The sequence below is a fragment of the Opisthocomus hoazin genome, chromosome 14 (genome assembly GCF_030867145.1).
Source record: "Opisthocomus hoazin isolate bOpiHoa1 chromosome 14, bOpiHoa1.hap1, whole genome shotgun sequence".
Classification (NCBI taxonomy): Eukaryota; Metazoa; Chordata; class Aves; order Opisthocomiformes; family Opisthocomidae; genus Opisthocomus; species Opisthocomus hoazin.
Window position 1 is genome coordinate 11,627,148 of NC_134427.1, and position 17,398 is coordinate 11,644,545.

Below are 17,398 nucleotides of genomic sequence, written 5' to 3' on the forward strand. Positions count from 1 at the left end.
CACTGCTCATCTAAGTGAACAAAGGAGAATCTCATGTTAAAAATTGACCCAGTAAATATTTATTCCATTGACCAGGGGAAAGCAGTTAATGGAGCAAGTCATATTGACAGAGTTGTGCTGCAATTTGAAAATTTGTCACTTGGCCACATGAATGATTTACCTATGGACACCTGAAAGAACTTTCCAGTAGTGACACTGCCTGGGATGATCACTGTGCCCAACAAGCTCTTCTCACGAAGGGAACCTGTCCTGGCCTGCGCGGCGATAGCGCCTGCAGGGCTTGTTAGCATCTACCCGGGAGGGTTTGTCCTGCGCAGCACCGTTTGCGGCAGCGGTCGCAGGCCGGTCTCGCCCGGCACTGTGATTCACATCAGCGCTGGGAGCACCTCCCGCTGCGTGCATCTCCAGCCCTCCGTCCCACTGAGCGGGTGCGTTCCACGCGCTCCCAGCGCAGCAGCGGTAGCTCCAGAGTCCCAGCACAAAGGTGGCTGCTGGCCCACGGGGCCGGGAGCAGCACGTCACCCCGAGGAGGGGCGACCGTGCCTCTGTCGTAGGCTCTCATCTGGCTGCAACTTCCCCGAGACTGGCATTTAATTAAATCCTAAACCCCAGAGCTGCTCCCGGCTCATTCGGGCGGCAGAGCGACCGGGAGCCGGTGCGGCAGAGGGCCTGGCCTGGGGGGGGGGCTGGCTGGGGTCCCCCGGGGCGCGGGTCCTGCTCAGTCGGACAGGCTCTCCGAGAAGGCCGACTTAGACTTCTGCGTCTGCTCCAGCCGGTTCAGGATGAACTGGCTGGTGTCGATGAAGCGCTCCACGCAGTTCACGAAGCACGTCTCGGCGCGGCTGTCCAGCTTCGGACCCGGCTTGTCCATGCACTTCTCCTGCACACACCGGGGGTCCCGTCGGTCCCGGGGCACTGCGGCCCCACCCCCGCGCACCGAGGCCGTGCCTCCTGCGCTTCCCCAACCCCCGGACACCCAGCTCCCCGCCCCAGGCTCTTCCCGGCCCGTCCCCCCGGGACCTCCATTCCTCCAGAGCCGCCCCCCCCCTCCCCCCGAACTCACCGGGGCCGGCTCCATTTTGTCCCCGTGTCCCTCCTCCCCCTGGGGGCAACGGTCAGCGCGGCGCCCCCGCCCGCCCCCGCCGCGCCGGTCAGGGCCCGTACCCAGCAGAGCTCGGTCATCTGGTGCACCAGCTGCTGGAAGCGCTGCTTCTGCGTCTCCACCTCGATGAAGCGCTGGAGCTGGGGGTCGGCGCCGCCCAGCCCGCCGGCGGACGGCGCGTCCATCCCGCTGCCGGTACCGCCCGGGCTACCGGCCCCGCCGCGCCGCGACCTTCACGTGCCGCGCCGCGCCGCGCCGCCGCCGCCGCGCATGCGCCGCGCCCGCCCCGCGCACGCGCCGCGCCCGCCCCTTCCGCGCGCCCCGCGCGCCCCCTGCCCGCGCGGCGGTACCAGGGAGGTGTCGGCAGGGGAACCGTTTATTGCGCTGGGCGGGACCGGGGCGGCGGCCGGCAGGGCCCCGCCTCTGGCCGGGGCTGCGGTGGCGGCCGCGAGGTCCCTCGGGCCCCAGCGTGCCCGGAGCCGCGGTGCTGAGGTACCGGCCGGCGCGCAGGTCCGGCGCGGCAGGCGCTGGGGCAGCACCAGCTCGGCGGTGCCGGCCGCCAGCACCGGGCCGGGGTCAGCGGGCCGGGCCGGGCGGCGGTCAGGGCTCCTCGTCGGTGATGTCCAGGATCGTGCCCAGCAGCGCGGTGAAGGTGGGGCGCTCCTCGGCCTTCTGCCAGGCGAGAGGGGGGCCCTGCTGCAGCCTGCTGCCCCCACCCCCCCCCTGCACCCGGGGGAGCCGCAGGGCCGTGTCAGCCCCCCCAGGGCGGCCGGGGACGAGCACCGAGGGGGACGTGGCTTACCTCATGCCAGCAGCTGTACATGATGGCGTAGACGCGCTCCGAGGCCTGCTGCGGGCGGTAGAGGCGCAGGCCCTGGATGACGTGCTCTGTTGTCTCACTGTTAGTAAACCTCTCGTAAGGCATCTTTCCCAGAGAGTAAACCTCCCACATCAGAACGCCTGTTACGGGAAATGGCGGGGACAGTCATGAGACATGGGAGCACCTGTACCTGAAGCCGATGTGCAGAGGAGCTCACTGTTGTTAGGGCACCCTCTCTTCCCAACCTCCAAGTCACTAGCACCATGCTCTTACCAAAAGCCCACACGTCAGACTTGCTGCTGAACTTGCTGTACAGAAGCACTTCAGGGGGAGACCACCGCACTGGAAACTTTGACCCCATGGAGCTCGTGTACTCGTCATCTAGAACATACCTGCAACAGATAAATGGATCAGGGTGCCTGTCTTGGATTTCACATTTCACTTCTCCGTGCAACCGACCAAGCCCAGAAAGAATTGACAGCTCTTGGAGAGACCAGAGGTTGCACTCTGCATGGGTTTCAACGGGCAGAAATGTCCTTTTGCAAACAAGTATGTGTTCGTCAAGATTGGGGAAGGTATAGGGTGACACAGCAGCATAGCAAAAAGGGGATGTGGAGAGAAAGCTGCAGCCAGGAGATGAGGTGCGGGCAAGAAGAAGCAGAGAGGTGGAAAAGTGACGCGGGAAGTAAGAAAGGGATAGCGGAAAGTGAGGAGGCAGAAAGTGGAGCCAGACAGATGAAACAAAAAGACAGAAGACGGAGGAAAAGCAGAGCTGGAGGATGGTGGGGAGAAATACTGAAGTGCAGAAAAGATTGAAGGAGGAGATGTAGGATTGAGACCGGGAGGTGACACAGACGTATCTACCAGACCTGGAAAGGCCAAAATCTGATACTTTCACTATTCCTTGGTCATTCACCAAGCAGTTGCGAGCAGCCTGTGGATGGAGAGATGGAGGCAGTCACTCCTACCTGCTCCTGCCTCTCTCATCCTCCTGTACCATCTGGAACTTCATCTCATCCCCACCCACTTAACACTTTGCCTCACTGTGTCCTGCAGGTTGACCTGGACTGGGGCAAGCTACAAAGTCCTCAGCAAAGACGGCAAGAGAGGACTCCAGACATCCCCTTTATCTACGGAGTGGCAACTTCCCCAGCGGGATTTTGCCTGAACAAAGCAGCACCAGGAGGGGATCAGGTACAGCACCTAGCAGGGCTGCAAGTTGGCAATGCCAGTCCAAGGCCTGACAAATTGTAGGCTCAGCTCTTCATGGGGATGGAAAGGTCCCTTTTCATGTCTGAGCCAGCGATGCTGCCTGTGCTGCCTAACACAAACCCTGCCCGAGCCACAAATGCATTTCCCATCCCCTGGAAAACTACCTAGTCCTGCTTTTTCTGCAATCTCTGCTAACTCGCTGCAGGGCAGTGACTTCAGAGCGTCCCACCCGCGCTCAGGTGGGCAGGGAAGCTTAGAGGGATTTTCTGCAGAGAAGACTGCAGAGCTGCCTCTCCTCACATTGACAAACTATCTGGGCCCTGACTAGGACATGCTGTGGCTGTTGCCGAGCTGGAAATGTGTCCTTCAGCCACAGACCTACCAGGTCTCGGTGCAAGAACTGCTTGGATTCCAGATACTCCATAGCTTCACAGACATCCTTGCACATCTCCAGCAGCTCAGCAGGCTGGAACCGCCGCCGAGTTTCCCTCAGGAAGTTCAGGAGGCAGCCATTGGCCATGTACTCGGTGATGATGAAGATGGGACGCTGCTTGGTGCAGACCCCATAAAGCTGCACCAGCTTCTCATGAGACAGGTTCCTGTATTGGGGACAAGAAGAGCAATCCTGAGCATCTAGAAGGGCAAACAGCAAAAGAAACATCTGTGAAAAAAGAGAGTTTGGGAAGGGAAGGTGCTCCTGGCCTGGGCGACAGTGTAAAAGGTCACCGGGGAATCAGCACAAAGGCAGTAGGTTCTCGGATGCATTTTGCAGCATGTGAGGCTGCCCGAGACTGTCCCTCCACACCACCCAGGAGCGCAGCCATTCTGGCACGGCATATCCAGCACTGACCTGCAGGCTGCTCACCACTTACATCATGACTTTGGCTTCGTCAATAAACTCATCCTCTGACATGGAGCCCTCCCTGATCATCTTGATAGCAACGTTGTACTGGCCTCTCCATTTCCCGTACTTCACCACGCCAAACTGCCCCGTCCCCAGTTCCTTCAGGAAGGTCAGATCCTTTGGGTCAATCTCCCACGACCCTAGGACAGAGAGTGCAAGCGCAGTGTGGGTGCAGGTGACCTCCCTCCAGGGTGCTCCCAGTCATCTGATCTAGCCAGCCCAAGAAGAGCTCACAAGCATGTGCTTCCTGAAAAACTATCCCAAAAAATCCATGAAATCTGAGACTTGTTCCTCCAGGGGACAGGAAGCAAAGTAGCTTGTGGGGTCTCTTGGTCAGTACTGTCACCAGAAGGCCAGTGAGTGATTCCTGGGAAGGCTGTGAGCCCTGCTGCCATAGGACAGCCAGGATCCCAGCCCCGGAAAGTTACTACCAGCAGAGTAACTGCCCTGCAGCCAGGGAACCGTGAGGTAGCCCTGGCCAGCTTACCATAGCCAAGGCCAGCTGTGGAAGGAGCACTTTTCTGGTGTTGAGACACAGGGTACTTCAGTCTGGATATGAGCCCTGAAACACAAAAAAGTAGATTGCCACACCATGCTTACCCACCACGTTCCAGCAGGGAACACAAGCCTCCTGCCTTCCGCGCAGGAAGGTGAGGATACTGTTGTGTCAGCAAAAACACTGCTGGCCTCACTCTGTCCACCAAACACTGACCGGCAGAGTTGTGCTGATGGTACGTGATGAGCTCCGGGATGCTGTTGAACAGGTGCTTCTCTGCCAGGTAATACTGATTCTGGGGGGTGCAGCATACAACATAATGGCGGATCATGCCTTGGGGGTCTCTGGAGAGACAGTACGTAGGGTCAGCGGCACGGGGAGGACAGGCAGAGGGTGAGGGGTGCCTGGAGGGGCCCTCTGAGGTAGGAACAAGCTGTTCTTAGATCCACTTACAGAGAGGACTTGGCATAGACAGAGACAGTGTATTTCCCTGTCTTGCTGGTGGAGTCTCGGACAATGAAGCCCCCTTCCTTACCCTAAAACAGAAAGGGGAGAGGGGCCAGGGTGGTTGTGGGGCGGTGTGACTGTAACAGGCAAAGTGAATGAAGATCACAGTATGGCTGGAGAGGGTGCAGTACATCAGAGGATTCCTACTTCCAGTCCCTGCCTGGGGGTCCACCTCCTGGACTGCCTGCCAGGAGGAGGTCACATCAGGGTAGAGATGGTTCCTGAGGTGCCTGGAGCAACACTCCCTCCCAGCGCAAGCCAGGGCTGGTCCCATGCTAATCACAACGTGACAGCAGCCCATGGAGGGCTGGTGTGTAAGAAAGCACCCAGCCTCAGGAGTCAACACTTACCTCCTGTTTCAGCAGTTGCTCCGCTTGGCTCCGAGTGATATTCTTTGAGTACCACCTGGAACAAGGACACAGCCATCAGGGAGATCACTGCAGCCTTCTGTCCCGAGCCTGGTCTGACCCTGGCCCAGCCAGGACAGGCGGTGCAGGGAGCAGGACCGGGATGGCTGTCAGGGGGCTGGAGGCTCTCAAGGGGTATCCAAGAGGGAGAGTGACCCAGCCAGGCTGGGCTCGCAGGCTGTGCAGGTTAACAGAGCTGAATGTAAATAGTCTCTGACCAAGCGCAACTTGCCACGTCCCTGCGCCTTCTCTTACTCACTCAAAGATCTCCAGGGAATTGCTGGTTTCAGTGACATAGTTGCTGGGGATGTATCCTTCCCTCCTGCAGGAGAAAAGGGGCTGGTCACACACTGATGGAGGAGGCCAAGGGGAAAGCAGGTTCCTGTCCCAGAAAGCTGAGTAGAAATGGCTCAAAAACCTTGGCGCAGACCCATTTGGGTTCGTTCCTAGGGATAGCTGATACCACAGCCTGCTTCAGCCTCCCTCACCCTCCTCCCGTGCCATCCCACGCAGAGCCCGCAGGCAGGCAGGCAGCCTGTCTCAACCCCTGCAATGCTGCAGAGGTGCGTTTGCCCACCAATGCCATGGCACCATTGAGGGGCAAGTGCTGCGGGCAGTGGGAGCTCTTACCCGTTCTTGTCACGAGCCTTCCACCAGGGCAGGTGGCTTTCCTCCACAATGAAGTACTCCTCGCCCTTCTGCAGTTGCAGGTCCTGCACGTTCATCGGCACGTAGTTGTAGAGGGCCACCACCTTCTTCATCTCGCCTGCTGTGCTGTGGGCCAGCTCAGGGGACATGGGCTTCATCACCATCTTCCCCAGAGTGAGGGAGAGCGTGGGACACAGTGAGGCTGGCAGACACACTGTTTCCCAGACAAGACCCTCCCCAGGCCTGGCAGGGCAGTGGGCTCAGGCCACATCAGCTCTCACATGTATCTCCACCAGGAGACCGGTCCCCCCTCCAGCACTTTTTATTGCAACATTTCCTGCTTGAAGACCCATCCTCACAAAAGACAAGCGTTTTGTCTCTGTCTTTTGGCTTAACCGGTGACTCCTCCACCCTATATCAGGGCTTCTCCATTCTCCCAGCTCCCCCTGAGGATCATTTGACTTTCCTCCAGGCCTTTGGGCTCCATCCCCTGGTTCAAGCGCCCTCTCCCCGGGGGTACCATCTTGACATCCCTCTCCAGAGCAGAGCCCTGGCCTGTACTTCTCTGAACAATGCACTGCCAGTCACTGAGCGTGTTGGCTTTTCCCAGGCAGACCCTCTCCTTAAACACCTGGGAGCAAACCCACATGCTGACACTGGCCCTACCTGGTCCTCCTCAGGAGTGGGGGGAAGAGGCTTCTTTGTCTTGCGATGCGACCGCCCAACCTTTAAACCTTCAGAACAGAAAAGGGACTAAGGTGAGAACTGATCCCCGGCGTTGTGCTGCAGTGGTCCCCAGGGACTGGAGATGGGGCAAGAGGAGGGTACCCAGTGTCTTACTGCCATTCCTGCTCTCCAGGATCTGGCAGCCCATGGCATTCTTGGCTGTCTGGGAGCAGCACAGGTACTGGCCATCGATCCAGAAGCAGGGGTGATACTTCTGTACCAGGTCGCTGTTGTACCGGATCACTGTGGCAGAGGAGGGGAGATGTGTGTGACCGGGGCTGTGTCCCCAGCCTGCTGCAGAGAGCCCTCTGCTCCCTGAATGCAGGTGATCAGCCCTGTTAAATCATTTCACCCTCTGCTGTGCCACTGATACACAGCCACACGTGGGCCTGCTGCCCGGGTTTCCCTCAGCTCACTGCTTGTGTTTGGGTGCAGCAGCTATGCAGATCCTGTGCCATGAAACCCCTAGCTTGGGAAGCACCAGGCTTTTCCTCTCAGATTTGATCAAAGCTCTTCAGCAGCTCTGCAAAGGGACACGAGCATGCTTGGAGGGCCAGGTCCTGCTGTGACCGGCCCTCCTGCCAGCCGAAACATCCAGCATCCGCCGGGCTGCTGAGGCCCACAGTTCACAGCTCTTTTAAACCCTTTTTTTCAGAAGTGGGGAGGAAGGCCAGTACTGTGCCTGGTTTGTTGACGGACACAGCAGGGCACGACCACCATCCCCTGCCTGCTCAGAAACTTCCCTTGCTGGGAGACCGCTCCCTTGCCAGGCAGGCGCTGACCGGCTTCCTCATACTTCTCCCCAAGCTGGAGGGACAACTGGATGTGCCTAAACACCACCGCAGCACGGTGCTGGCTTACAGCAGCTCCACAGGGTGCACAGAGCCCCTTCTCTGGTGGAGCAGTATGAGGCCATCCCGGCAGCAAAAGGCCAGCATTTTCTCTCCCCTTTTCCCTGTGGATTTTACACTGGCTTCGGCTGCCACAGCAACCCCCCTCCCGCAGCAGGGAAGTGGGGAGAGGGCTGGCTGCCTGCCGGGGCAGAGCAGCAGGGCTCTCGTGAAATAACCGACTTCCCCGTTATCAGCCTGGTCTGCTTCCGCCTTGCTCAGGCAAACTTCCCTGTGTCAACTCAAGCAGCTAATCTCGCCCCACCAGCACAAAGCCACAGGAAGATACACATGCACCAAGAGAGACATACGGGCAGCTCCAGCAGATTTCGGCTGACTACAAGCACCCAAGCCCCTCTGTGCAGTTCTGCTGCAACACGCTCTCAGCTCGAGGAGGTAGCACCCACACAGCTGGACGTTAGCTCAGTAGCACTGAGCGAGGCTCGGGGTGGGCTGGGACAGATGCTCCCTGGTTTCCAGCAGGCCTTTTGTCTGTGTTTCCCAAAGCACTGGGGCTCAACCCTCGCCTCGCACGCCAGTACAGCTGCGTGGCCACATCTACTATTTCCTCTTGTCCTCAATAACTTCTGAGCCTACTAGAGCTAATTTGGAGCAGGCTTGTGAGAGGGCAAGAAGCCTCAGCCGAGGTGGCTGCAGAAGTCAGAGTGTAACAGAGGTGAGGGTCCTCCTCCCCCTGGGCAGGAGCAGCTAGTGTCAGCTCAGGGATGTTAGGGAGCATGCATGTGGGGGCATGGTCTTACGAGTGCGCTCGTCATGGGAGAAGTTTCTGATCAGCCCTCACTCTTCCGTAGACATGGGATAATGTAACCACAGATAGCGAGCCCCCGGAAACACAGCGCTCTGGGTCGTGCCGCACGCACAGCCGATTGCTTGTGTTTGCCTTCCGAGGGAGCCGCAGAGCCCCCACACTCACCGCTCTTCAGCTGATGGATCCAGCGTTTGCGCAACTCCTCTGTTGGGGAGAAGACGTAGAGGGGCCCTTCGTCGTATACCACCTGCAGGACCACACACCTCAGCGCCCCAGCCGGGGGTCTCCCAGGGAGGAAGGGGGGAGCTGAGGCTTGCGGCCACCCTAAGCAGCCTGTGCAGAGCACAAGCCATGCCGGTGTGTGCTGGCCCCGCATGGTGCTCACGGGACCGTGACAGAGAGGTTATAAATAAGCCCCCTCCCCCGAGAATTTCCACTTCCTTCTCTGACTTTCGGTGTGTCGGGGGCCACGCTGGGTGCCAGCAGCAGCAGGCAGCTGGGTTGGGGGCTGAGCGGGCAGCTGGCAGACAGTATCCCTCCAGCATCAGGCAGGGGACCATAAGTGGCAGGACAGAGCTCAGAAGCAGGTTTCCATGTAAGCAGCCCCCTTAAAAAGAACTGCCCAATTCCTCTGGGCTCGCAGAGGCTCCTCTGCCTGTCCCATGCAGCACGGGCAGCAGCAGGGTGTCCCCAAACGGCTCACTGACACCTGGCACTGGGGCAGTGGTGCTGTGTTTTGCGCCAGGTCCCTCTGGGGCCCTTCCCCAATGCCAGCCCCCAGCACCCTGCAGCCGGGCAGAGCAGACTGGCAAGGGGAATGCAGTAAGGACTCACCTGGAAGGGGTAGGGGAACCGTTCGATGATTGAGATCTGCTCCATGTTGTTGTAATCCTCTCCTTTCCTCTGGAAGAGAGAGGCAGAGACAGACGCTGGCACACTGCTGCTCAGCAGCTGGCATCTACCCTAGGACCCACAGCTTTTGGTGTCCCCCTGCCCTACATCAAGCTGGGCCCCTGGTATGGTACGGGCCACGGGTGCAGAGGCCCCCTTGCCAAGCAGGGCTGTCCCCCATTCCCACCACCCCAGACCACGGTAACTCTCCCTAATTCCGCGGTGAGGGGACAGGAGGCACAAGTGGTGACCCCAGGACCTTCCTCACCGGGACCTGCCGCTCAGGAGGAGGGTTGTCTTCAGGCACAACTGTCTCCACACAGGTGATCTTCTCAATGTCCACTGAGCCCTTCTTACTGCCCCGGCGCTGCAAGGGACGGCATTGGTTGGAACAATCGCGAAGGGGGAGACCCAGGGAGACTCAAGCCAACCACCGTCCGCATCCAACCACCCCTTTCTTGGGCTGGGTGCTGGCAAAGGACAACTGGCGACCCGTGGGCACTGCCATGGCACAGCCCCTGTGGCCGTGGGGCCAACAACTCACCCCCCGCTCAAAGTCATACTCGTAGTAGGACAGCTTGCTCTCTGTCAACAGGAACAGGCGCTTCTTGAAGTTGAGGGGAGATGTTTTCTTCTTCTGCTGTGAGCGCTTCAAGAAGATGCTCTCCAGGATGACGCTGGCCATGTCAGCCCCCCCAGCCTCCTCTGTGCCGTGCTCACCGGGTTGCTGTGGGCAGGACAACCCCGACACAGTGGTTGCTCAGCCAAAAACCTGCCGGTCACTGGACCTCCCTCAGGTGCACTCTCCACGCTGCCGGAGGGGCAGCCAGGGGGTGCTGGGGCCCCCCAAGGGGGCAATCAGCTGCAGAGGTGTGCAGGCAGGTCAGCGTGTGGTATTTGCAATGTGACCTCTCCCTCTCCCGTCCCCTCTCTGACACCAGGCTAAGGATTTAGCCACCACCAGCCAGCTTCGTCTCCCGCCGGACGCTGGAGAGGGCCCCCGGGTGTGCAGATGGACAGACACAGACCACTGGAGAGGGAGGGAGCCGGGGAGGCTGCGAGAAGCGTCACCCCGGGGAGGAGCGCAGAGCCTGAGCAGCAACACCCAGAAGCTCCCTCCTCCCCTCCAGCACCGTCCGTGTGTGTTTGTGGCGGCCGTTTCCTCCTGCCGCACCGCAGGCGCTTCAGGCCAGGCCGTGCTGACTCGGCAGTGTGCAAGGGACGGCCGCGGGACGCCGGTCCCTAAACAGTCGTGGGTGTCCTGGCCCCGAAGAGCCGCAGTGCCGTGCTGCCAAGAGCACGGAGTAGCCCTGAAGTCATCCTTCCCCTCCGCATCCAAGGAGCCTGCAGGAGTGCAGGGACGATGCTCCGCCCCCGTTCCTCCCCTGCGAGCAGTGCTCACTTGCTGCAGGTTAGGCTGGAAGGGCTGCCTCCAGCCAGCAACCAGAGGGGTTAAATCCTCCCCCAGCCCTCTGCAGCAAAGCTCTCCCAGAGTCTCTCCAGGGACAGTCAGGGCAGGGAAAGGCTCAGATGGGAGCCCCACATCCCACTGCTGCCCTGCTCTCAGGGGGCTGGAAATCCACCCTGGCCCACCTCTTGGAGCAGCCCGTCCACCTCGCCCCACACCGCTCCATGCCACACCCGGGCACTGCAACACCCAGACGGTTCCAGCACCCTGCCGAGCTGCGTGGCTGGAGCTGTGGGCTTCTCCTCCTCTGGGGGATGTAACAACACCTCACTCCAGCCTGGACCTAACGGGGACCTGATGAGCTACTTGGAGCCACTGCTGAACTGTGATCCCCTGGAGACTCCCTCCGCGTCTTCTGCCCCGACTACCTATGTGCCCTGCTTCCCCTTCACTTCCACCTTGTTCCCTTTCGTCTCCTACAAACACAGCTTTGGAGGACAACCTGGGAGAAGCTGTTTCCCTCCTCTGCTGCCCGCAGCCCGTCTCCTCCAAGGGAGGCTCAGAGGTGGGCAAGAGTCAGGGGTTGAGCCCCCCGCTACCCGGCCAGGCAGCCCATCCGCTCCCCCCATGCAGGAGGCAGGCATCGGCTTGCTCACGACAGGGACCAGGAGGGGACCAAAGATGGCAGGAGCTGGTCCCACCGGCTGTGCCTCTCTCCAGGGCATGCCCCAGCCTGGGGACAGGAGCAGGGGCGTCCCTCCATCCATCCATTGGCAATGCCCAGACCCTCCCAGCACAGACCCTGCTGCTGCAATCCTGACCCTGCCCTGCTGCGGTGGCTACAGCCAGAGGGGCTGGGGACAAGCAGGGTCCCCCTCCCAGGGCCCTCCCTTCCCTCCCCTTGTGGCCCTCAGGGCTCAGGCCCTTCCGGCTTGTTTTCACGGTTTCAAAAAAAAACCCAAACTTAAAAAACGAGTCATCAGAGTCTTTTAGAGAAAACAGCAGCCTCCACTGGCTGATCCAGACTTTGGCGGGAGGGACCTGGGGTCCCTGCTGGGGACAGGGCATGTGGCTGGGGAGGCCACTGACCCCAGGCTGCTGGCAGGGTGGTGGGTGAGCCCAGAGTGACGCCAGCATCCCCCTGTAGCCCCATGCCTCAGTTTCCCTAGCTATAAAATGCGGCTGCCGGTCCCGTGTCCCAAGAGCACGAGGGCTCCCATTGCCCCCCGGCACAGGCACCGGCCCATCCCGACTGCAGTGCTGGGTCCCCAGGAGCTTCACCTTGAGTCGCAGCAGCTGGGTCACCGCCAGCAGTGCCGGGCAGATGGGACACGTCCTTGCTGTGCCTTCTGTGACAGTGCCACCAGAGAGGAAAGGACGATGAGCATCTCCGAGGGCTGTTCTGCCTCAGCATGGCACAGCCACCCTGTCCCCAGCATACCCTCCCTGTCCCCCAGCATGGCACAGCCACCCTCTGCCCAGCACTGCCACCAGCCCCGCTCCAGCCTTGCCTGTCCTTCAGGGTGGTGGGTGCCCCGTGGGACTCACCCTAGCAGCCAGCCATTGGTGCCGCACTGTGACAGCAGAGGTGGCGAATGGGTGGGTGGAAGCATGTCCTGTGTGTGTCCCCCCCAGCTAATGTGACTTCCGGCCACTGTCACACCTCGGCCAAGCATGTTCTAACACCACCACCGGGCCCAGCATGCACCGCTGGCCCTGTGCCACCAGACCCTGTGCCCTACCATGGCCCCAGGGCCACCCCCGGCATGCAGGCTCCCTGGCCCCTGCCAGTGACCCGCAAAGGAGCCGAGCCTGGCTGCCCCCGCTACCTGCAAACAGGAAGAGCAACGTGTTTCAGGTGCAGCCTGGAGGGTGCCAAAAGTGAAGGGTGGGAGGGACAGAGGAGGGAATCTCCTGCTCTGGAGAGACTTGGGGACAAACCCAGTGCTGCAATCCAGCAGCACCCACTGCAAAAAACATGAGTAAGGTGCGGCAAAGGCACAGTTAGCACCTTGGCCCCTGGCTCTGGAGACCCCCTGGGGTTCCCGGCACTCACAGACCACCCTGATCCCGTGCTCTGCTGCTGCCCCAGAGCCCCCGGCACCCCCACACCAACCACCCTGACCCCCTGCTCCTGGCACCCCACAGCCCCCGGCACCCCCGCACCAACCACCCTGACCCCCTGCTCCTGGCACCCCACAGCCCCCGGCACCCCCGCACCAACCACCCTGACCCCCTGCTCCTGGCACCCCCGAGCCCCTGGCACCCCCCGGCCCCACGGCAGCCGTTCCCCCGGGCAGCCGCCGCTGGCTCGGAGCTGCCCAGGCCACGGGACTAGGCCGAGCCGCCCCGGCCCGGCTCTCCGCCGCTCGGCAGGGTGCACCCGGAGCCCGGACGGATCTCCCGGCCCCGCCAGGAGCCGTGCGGGGGTGCGAGGCCGAGGGCCACGCCTCTCCCCGGGGCCCCGCGCCCTCGTGCTGCCCACGCGGTGCCGGCACACGGCTCCCCGGGCCCGCCGCCCCGCGCACTCACCGAGCCCTCCCGGCCCGCCGGGGTCCTGCTGCCCCGCGCCCGGCCCGAGCAGCCCAGCCCGGCGGTCGGGGTGGCTGTGGCGGCGGGGTCGGCCGCGCGGGGAGGAAGGACGGGGCCGGCCCACCCCACCCTTTCGGTTCCCCTTTTCAGGGTTTCTGACTCAAAAGCAGCGGCTGCATTTCCTCCCGGAGACAGCCGGGCCACCTCCGCGGGGCCGCCGCGCACGGAGGGCACGGGGCGCCAGCCCATGGCGGCGGGGCGGGCGGGGGACGGCGCCCTGTTCCCGCGGGCCTCCGGCCTCCGCTCGCCACGGCCCACACCACGAGCCCTACGGCCCCCACGGCCCCCCCCCGGCCACGTCTCCCACCCCGGCGCCCCCGGCCACGCACCCCACCCCCACGCAAACCCCCGGCCCCCCCGGCCACGTCCCCCACCCCCACACACACACACCCCCGGCCCCCCGCCCGGGGCCGCCGCCCCGCTCTCCTCCCACCGGCAGGGGCGCTGCACGCCCAGTGCCGCACGGGCCGCTCGCCCTCCCTCCGCCCCTCCTCTCTATGGTTCTCCGCGCCCGTCTGCTTCCGCTTCCGGGGCGCTCCTTCTCTTCGGTCGGTAGCGGGCAAGATGGTGAGTGCCTGCGGTCGCGGGCCGCGGGTCTGGCTGCATCTGCTGCCATCCGCCCCGACGGCGGCTCGCTCCGCGCCCCCGAGGCGCCGGCCGCGGCGGCGGGTGTTTGGCCGGCGGCTAGGCCGAGTCGGGGCGGCCGGCGGAGGCCGCAGGCCCGGGACGGTGGCGCAGGGCCTCCCCGAGGGGCGGGAAAGGGCGGCCGGGCTGCGCTCGGCAGCGCAGGGGCGAGGGGGCCCCCGGAGCGCGGCGTGGCGTCGTTCCAGCTCCGTGCGCGGGTCCTGGCCGTGCTGATCGACTCTCCCTGCCCCTCCAGGTGAACGTCCCGAAAACCCGTCGGACCTACTGCAAGAAGTGCGGCAAGCACCAGCCGCACAAAGTCACCCAGTACAAGAAGGGGAAGGACTCCCTCTACGCCCAGGGTAGGGACGGGTGCGCCCCGGTGGTTCTGGGGCACGGCCCGGGGGAAGTCGCCTGGGCCCCGGGTGGTCATGCCCCGTAGCAGGGTAATGGTTGTGGGCTGAGCATGCGGCTGTGGGAGAAGGGGATTGCTTCTGATCGGTTGTGCAGCTGCAGGCCGAGGTTTGGTGAGGATGCTGGGTGTGCTTGTGGTGTGTCTTGATTTGTTGCCTAAACAGAGCTATTTCCTCCTGTAGGGAAAAGACGCTACGATAGGAAGCAAAGCGGCTATGGCGGTCAGACAAAGCCCATCTTCCGTAAGAAGGTGAGTGCTACTCGTGGAAGGAGGACCTGAAACTTTCGTGGCAATCCACATGCCTAGCTGAAGAGGGAGACTTCAGTCACCTGCAGCCTTGTGGTCCTGTGCTCAAGCTGTGTTATGGCAGCTCTGTGCTGGTAGTGCTGTATGAGGAGTGCAGTTTCTCTGTCCATATCTGCTCATTATCCCTGCTGCTTGTGTCTCATGTAGATGCTCCTTATTTTTGCTGGAGTGACATAGTGTGTGTTTGCAGGGCAGGTTCTGCAGGGAGCCTCGATGCTGTAAGGGAGCAGGGTCTTACTGGAAGTGATGCCTTTAATGAAAGGAGTGTTTTACTCATTGCTTGCCAAAGGGGAAGAGTGCAGTGAAGGAAAAGGCAGCTTGCTTCCCTTATGTTCTTGAAGTGCCAGTAGTTTGTCACGGAAACTTTTTGCTGGGTTGTGAGGCTCTCTGCATACTGAGGCAGCCTTCACTGACAAGGGTATGATGGAAGCGAAGCGTGTGCAATTCCTGGGGGTACTGCAGAGCAGAGCATCATTTTCTTGCAGTCTGCTGTCTTCAGGAAAATCATATTGCTGAGCCAGTAAATGGGAGCTGCTGCGTTAGACTTTTCCTGAGTCTCAAAGCAGCAGTGGAAGGGCAGCAGTTCATTCTGTTACAGATGAGTTGCAGAGTCTGTTGCTGTTGTCCTTCCTTTTCAGTGTGGATGCCAGGGACTGTAGTCTTGCAGCATGTTTTCTGTCTGTGCCTCTATGTACCTCCTGCCAGGGAGTGGGGAGGGGCAAAAACTGTGGTGTTTACAGCAGAGAAGCGAAACCTGATCAGCTGATTTTTTTTGTAGTTTGTGTGAACTGTTTAGTTACCTTAGAGAGGTATGTGGCTCATTGCTGGAAGGCCCTGGTGTTCTGCTGGAGATGTTTAGGAAGTTTTCCACCAAGAAGAAAAATAAATGACAGCAGCTTTTCAACTTGATATTCTGCCAGGAAGTGAGGAGACCTTGAAAAAAATGCTTCTGCAAGCAGGGTACACAAAGCAGCTGTATTGCTCTCGCAGTTTGGCATTCCCCACCTGTACTTTGCCATCCCCATTTCTGTTCCTAGTTAGCATTATATGGATGATTGGCTGAGGCTTATAACTGGTGGTTATAGCTCTGTCCAGCTGCCACAGTAGCCTCGCAGCTTTGAATTCTTCTCTAATCTTTTAGGCTTCGTCTGAATTCTCAGTATCTGCTGATCTGCATTGAGCATGTTGTGTCGCTGCTCCTTCCAGGGAAAGTTTCAGTCGTGCTGCGTTCAGGTGTTTTTTCTGCCCGGCTCTCTGCTGAACTTCTGAGCAGTGCCAGTGTGTTCTCCCACGCTGCAGAAGTGCCTGTTCGGTGGTGCCTTCACTGGCACAGACTTCCTTCCAGCGTGGCTGATCTCTGCAGGGGACCAGCCCTGCTCCACTGAATGCTTTTGCCAGTGTCATTTATTGTGAAGGTGCAGATTCGCTGTACTCCTGTACTGGTCCTTAAGGTGCCATCTTGTTTTTAATGGAGGGAGCCTAACTGTGTTGGTAGTCTTTTCCTTTATACTTTGAGAACAAGCTGCTGAATCTTCAGGAGTGCAGATAACGAGCTTTTCCTGAGAGCGGAAGTTTGTCTGCTTGTGGACATCTTGTTCATTGATACACTCTGCTCCTCTCCTCACAGGCTAAGACCACAAAGAAGATTGTGCTGAGGCTGGAGTGTGTGGAGCCCAACTGCAGGTCCAAAAGGATGCTGGCCATAAAGAGGTGCAAGCACTTTGAACTGGGAGGAGACAAGAAAAGAAAGGTATGTTTGTGTACCATGAGTGGCCGAGAAAGGGTGGCAACATTCAGTGGTGAATAAACTTGCTCTGTCTCTTCCTTCTTACAGGGCCAGGTGATCCAGTTCTAAGATCAATCCTACTCATTGTTATGGACCATATTAAACTACTTGGAAGTGATCCATTGCTTAATTTTATGTATCTGCTCTTGTTGGTGGGGTGGGACTTGCAAGTACATCAACCCAACAGGAAGGTGTTGCTTGCGAAGCTGATTAGTAAATAAACCGTCTGTAATCTGAAGGCTTTTGAAAAAAGCCCTGCTGATAGCCAAGAGGCATTTCAGAATATATGTAGAGCCTGAGGCTCTGATGGGTTTTTGCACCAGTGGGTTTTGCTTCTCTGCGTGGGCATTGTGCTGGTGCTTTTCTCCAGGTTTATTCATGAGCTTCCATGGTAGAAGGCTGTCTCCAAAAGGGCCTCCTCCAAACTTCTGCAGCTTGTTTCATTTGAATCAGTTCGTGTCTCTATTATAGTGGTTCCATTGCCTGCTGTAGGTGACCCTGCTTCGGCAGGGGGGTTGGACTAGATGACCCACGGAGGTCCCTTCCAACCCCGAACGTTCTGTAATTCTGTGATTCATTTCATGAATGCTGTGGTGAATTTGAGTTGTTGGTAGATGTAGTGACCAGGGAAAAAAGAAGCAGAGCTGTCAGAGTAGGCCTTTTTCCTCTTTAAGCCCTTGCCTGAGAGGAGAGGCAGGTAAGATTCCTTGCACTCAGCCATGGTTTTAACACTGTAGGGACCAGAGTAATGCGAACAGCCCCTGCGCTTGGCTGTAGGCCCCTCTTTACAAACAGGGAACAGCTGTTCTGCCCTGAGGGCCAATGCATGAGCGAACAGCCTGGAGCAGCTCGTGGGTGTGGTACGAGGGGCTTCATCTGAGGAAGCATCGCCTGC

At 60.0% G+C, this 17,398-nt stretch overlaps 3 protein-coding genes across 10 annotated transcripts; 1 reads left to right on the forward strand and 2 right to left on the reverse strand.

Annotated features, from left to right (window-relative positions):
* Positions 1 to 36: 36 nt before the first annotated feature.
* TIMM8A (translocase of inner mitochondrial membrane 8A) lies at positions 37 to 1,355 on the reverse strand. The gene is made up of 2 exons (XM_075435855.1): positions 1,165 to 1,355; positions 37 to 880 (listed from the first exon to the last, which is right to left on the reverse strand). The coding sequence occupies exons 1-2, from the start codon at positions 1,285 to 1,287 to the stop codon at positions 719 to 721; spliced, it is 285 nt and encodes a 94-aa protein (XP_075291970.1). The 5' UTR covers positions 1,288 to 1,355; the 3' UTR covers positions 37 to 718.
* A 295-nt stretch (positions 1,356 to 1,650) lies between these two features.
* Positions 1,651 to 13,598, reverse strand: BTK (Bruton tyrosine kinase). Of its 8 annotated transcripts, none has more exons than XM_075435598.1 (20): positions 13,313 to 13,438; positions 12,062 to 12,129; positions 9,917 to 10,099; positions 9,641 to 9,739; positions 9,316 to 9,384; positions 8,647 to 8,728; positions 6,937 to 7,065; positions 6,763 to 6,830; positions 6,079 to 6,260; positions 5,708 to 5,770; positions 5,392 to 5,446; positions 4,988 to 5,070; positions 4,751 to 4,878; positions 4,526 to 4,600; positions 4,007 to 4,178; positions 3,517 to 3,733; positions 2,792 to 2,856; positions 2,196 to 2,314; positions 1,905 to 2,062; positions 1,651 to 1,774 (listed from the first exon to the last, which is right to left on the reverse strand). In XM_075435598.1, exons 3-20 carry the CDS (start codon positions 10,055 to 10,057, stop codon positions 1,703 to 1,705), a joined length of 1,977 nt encoding a protein of 658 aa, XP_075291713.1. In that variant the 5' UTR covers positions 10,058 to 10,099; positions 12,062 to 12,129; positions 13,313 to 13,438; the 3' UTR covers positions 1,651 to 1,702. The 8 variants fall into 8 exon arrangements, with proteins under 8 accessions (XP_075291713.1, XP_075291712.1, XP_075291707.1 ...); XM_075435597.1 differs by having other exon boundaries at positions 6,925 to 7,065; XM_075435592.1 differs by lacking the exon at positions 12,062 to 12,129 and having other exon boundaries at positions 6,079 to 6,233; positions 6,925 to 7,065; positions 13,313 to 13,595.
* A 268-nt stretch (positions 13,599 to 13,866) lies between these two features.
* On the forward strand, positions 13,867 to 16,621 carry RPL36A (ribosomal protein L36a). The gene is made up of 5 exons (XM_075435485.1): positions 13,867 to 13,939; positions 14,253 to 14,358; positions 14,593 to 14,660; positions 16,345 to 16,467; positions 16,552 to 16,621. The coding sequence occupies exons 1-5, from the start codon at positions 13,937 to 13,939 to the stop codon at positions 16,570 to 16,572; spliced, it is 321 nt and encodes a 106-aa protein (XP_075291600.1). The 5' UTR covers positions 13,867 to 13,936; the 3' UTR covers positions 16,573 to 16,621.
* Positions 16,622 to 17,398: the final 777 nt, after the last annotated feature.

What these genes read in the sequence shown, in the direction of transcription:
- BTK (XM_075435590.1), bottom strand. Translation starts at nt 13,561, where the DNA reads ATGGGCTGGCGCCCCGTGCCCTCCGTGCGCGGCGGCCCCGCGGAGGTG. An exon ending in CTCCTGAGCGGCAGGTCCCG is followed by an intron (nt 9,385 to 9,640) that starts GTGAGGAAGGTC and finishes TCTCTCTTCCAG; the next exon opens with AGGAAAGGAGAGGATTACAA. An exon ending in AATTCCCTGGAGATCTTTGA is followed by an intron (nt 5,447 to 5,707) that starts GTGAGTAAGAGA and finishes TCCTTGTTCCAG; the next exon opens with GTGGTACTCAAAGAATATCA.
- TIMM8A (XM_075435855.1), bottom strand. Translation starts at nt 1,287, where the DNA reads ATGGACGCGCCGTCCGCCGGCGGGCTGGGCGGCGCCGACCCCCAGCTC. An exon ending in AGATGACCGAGCTCTGCTGG is followed by an intron (nt 881 to 1,164) that starts GTACGGGCCCTG and finishes CGGTGTGTGCAG; the next exon opens with GAGAAGTGCATGGACAAGCC.
- RPL36A (XM_075435485.1), top strand. An exon ending in AGCCCATCTTCCGTAAGAAG is followed by an intron (nt 14,661 to 16,344) that starts GTGAGTGCTACT and finishes CTCTCCTCACAG; the next exon opens with GCTAAGACCACAAAGAAGAT. An exon ending in GAGGAGACAAGAAAAGAAAG is followed by an intron (nt 16,468 to 16,551) that starts GTATGTTTGTGT and finishes TCCTTCTTACAG; the next exon opens with GGCCAGGTGATCCAGTTCTA.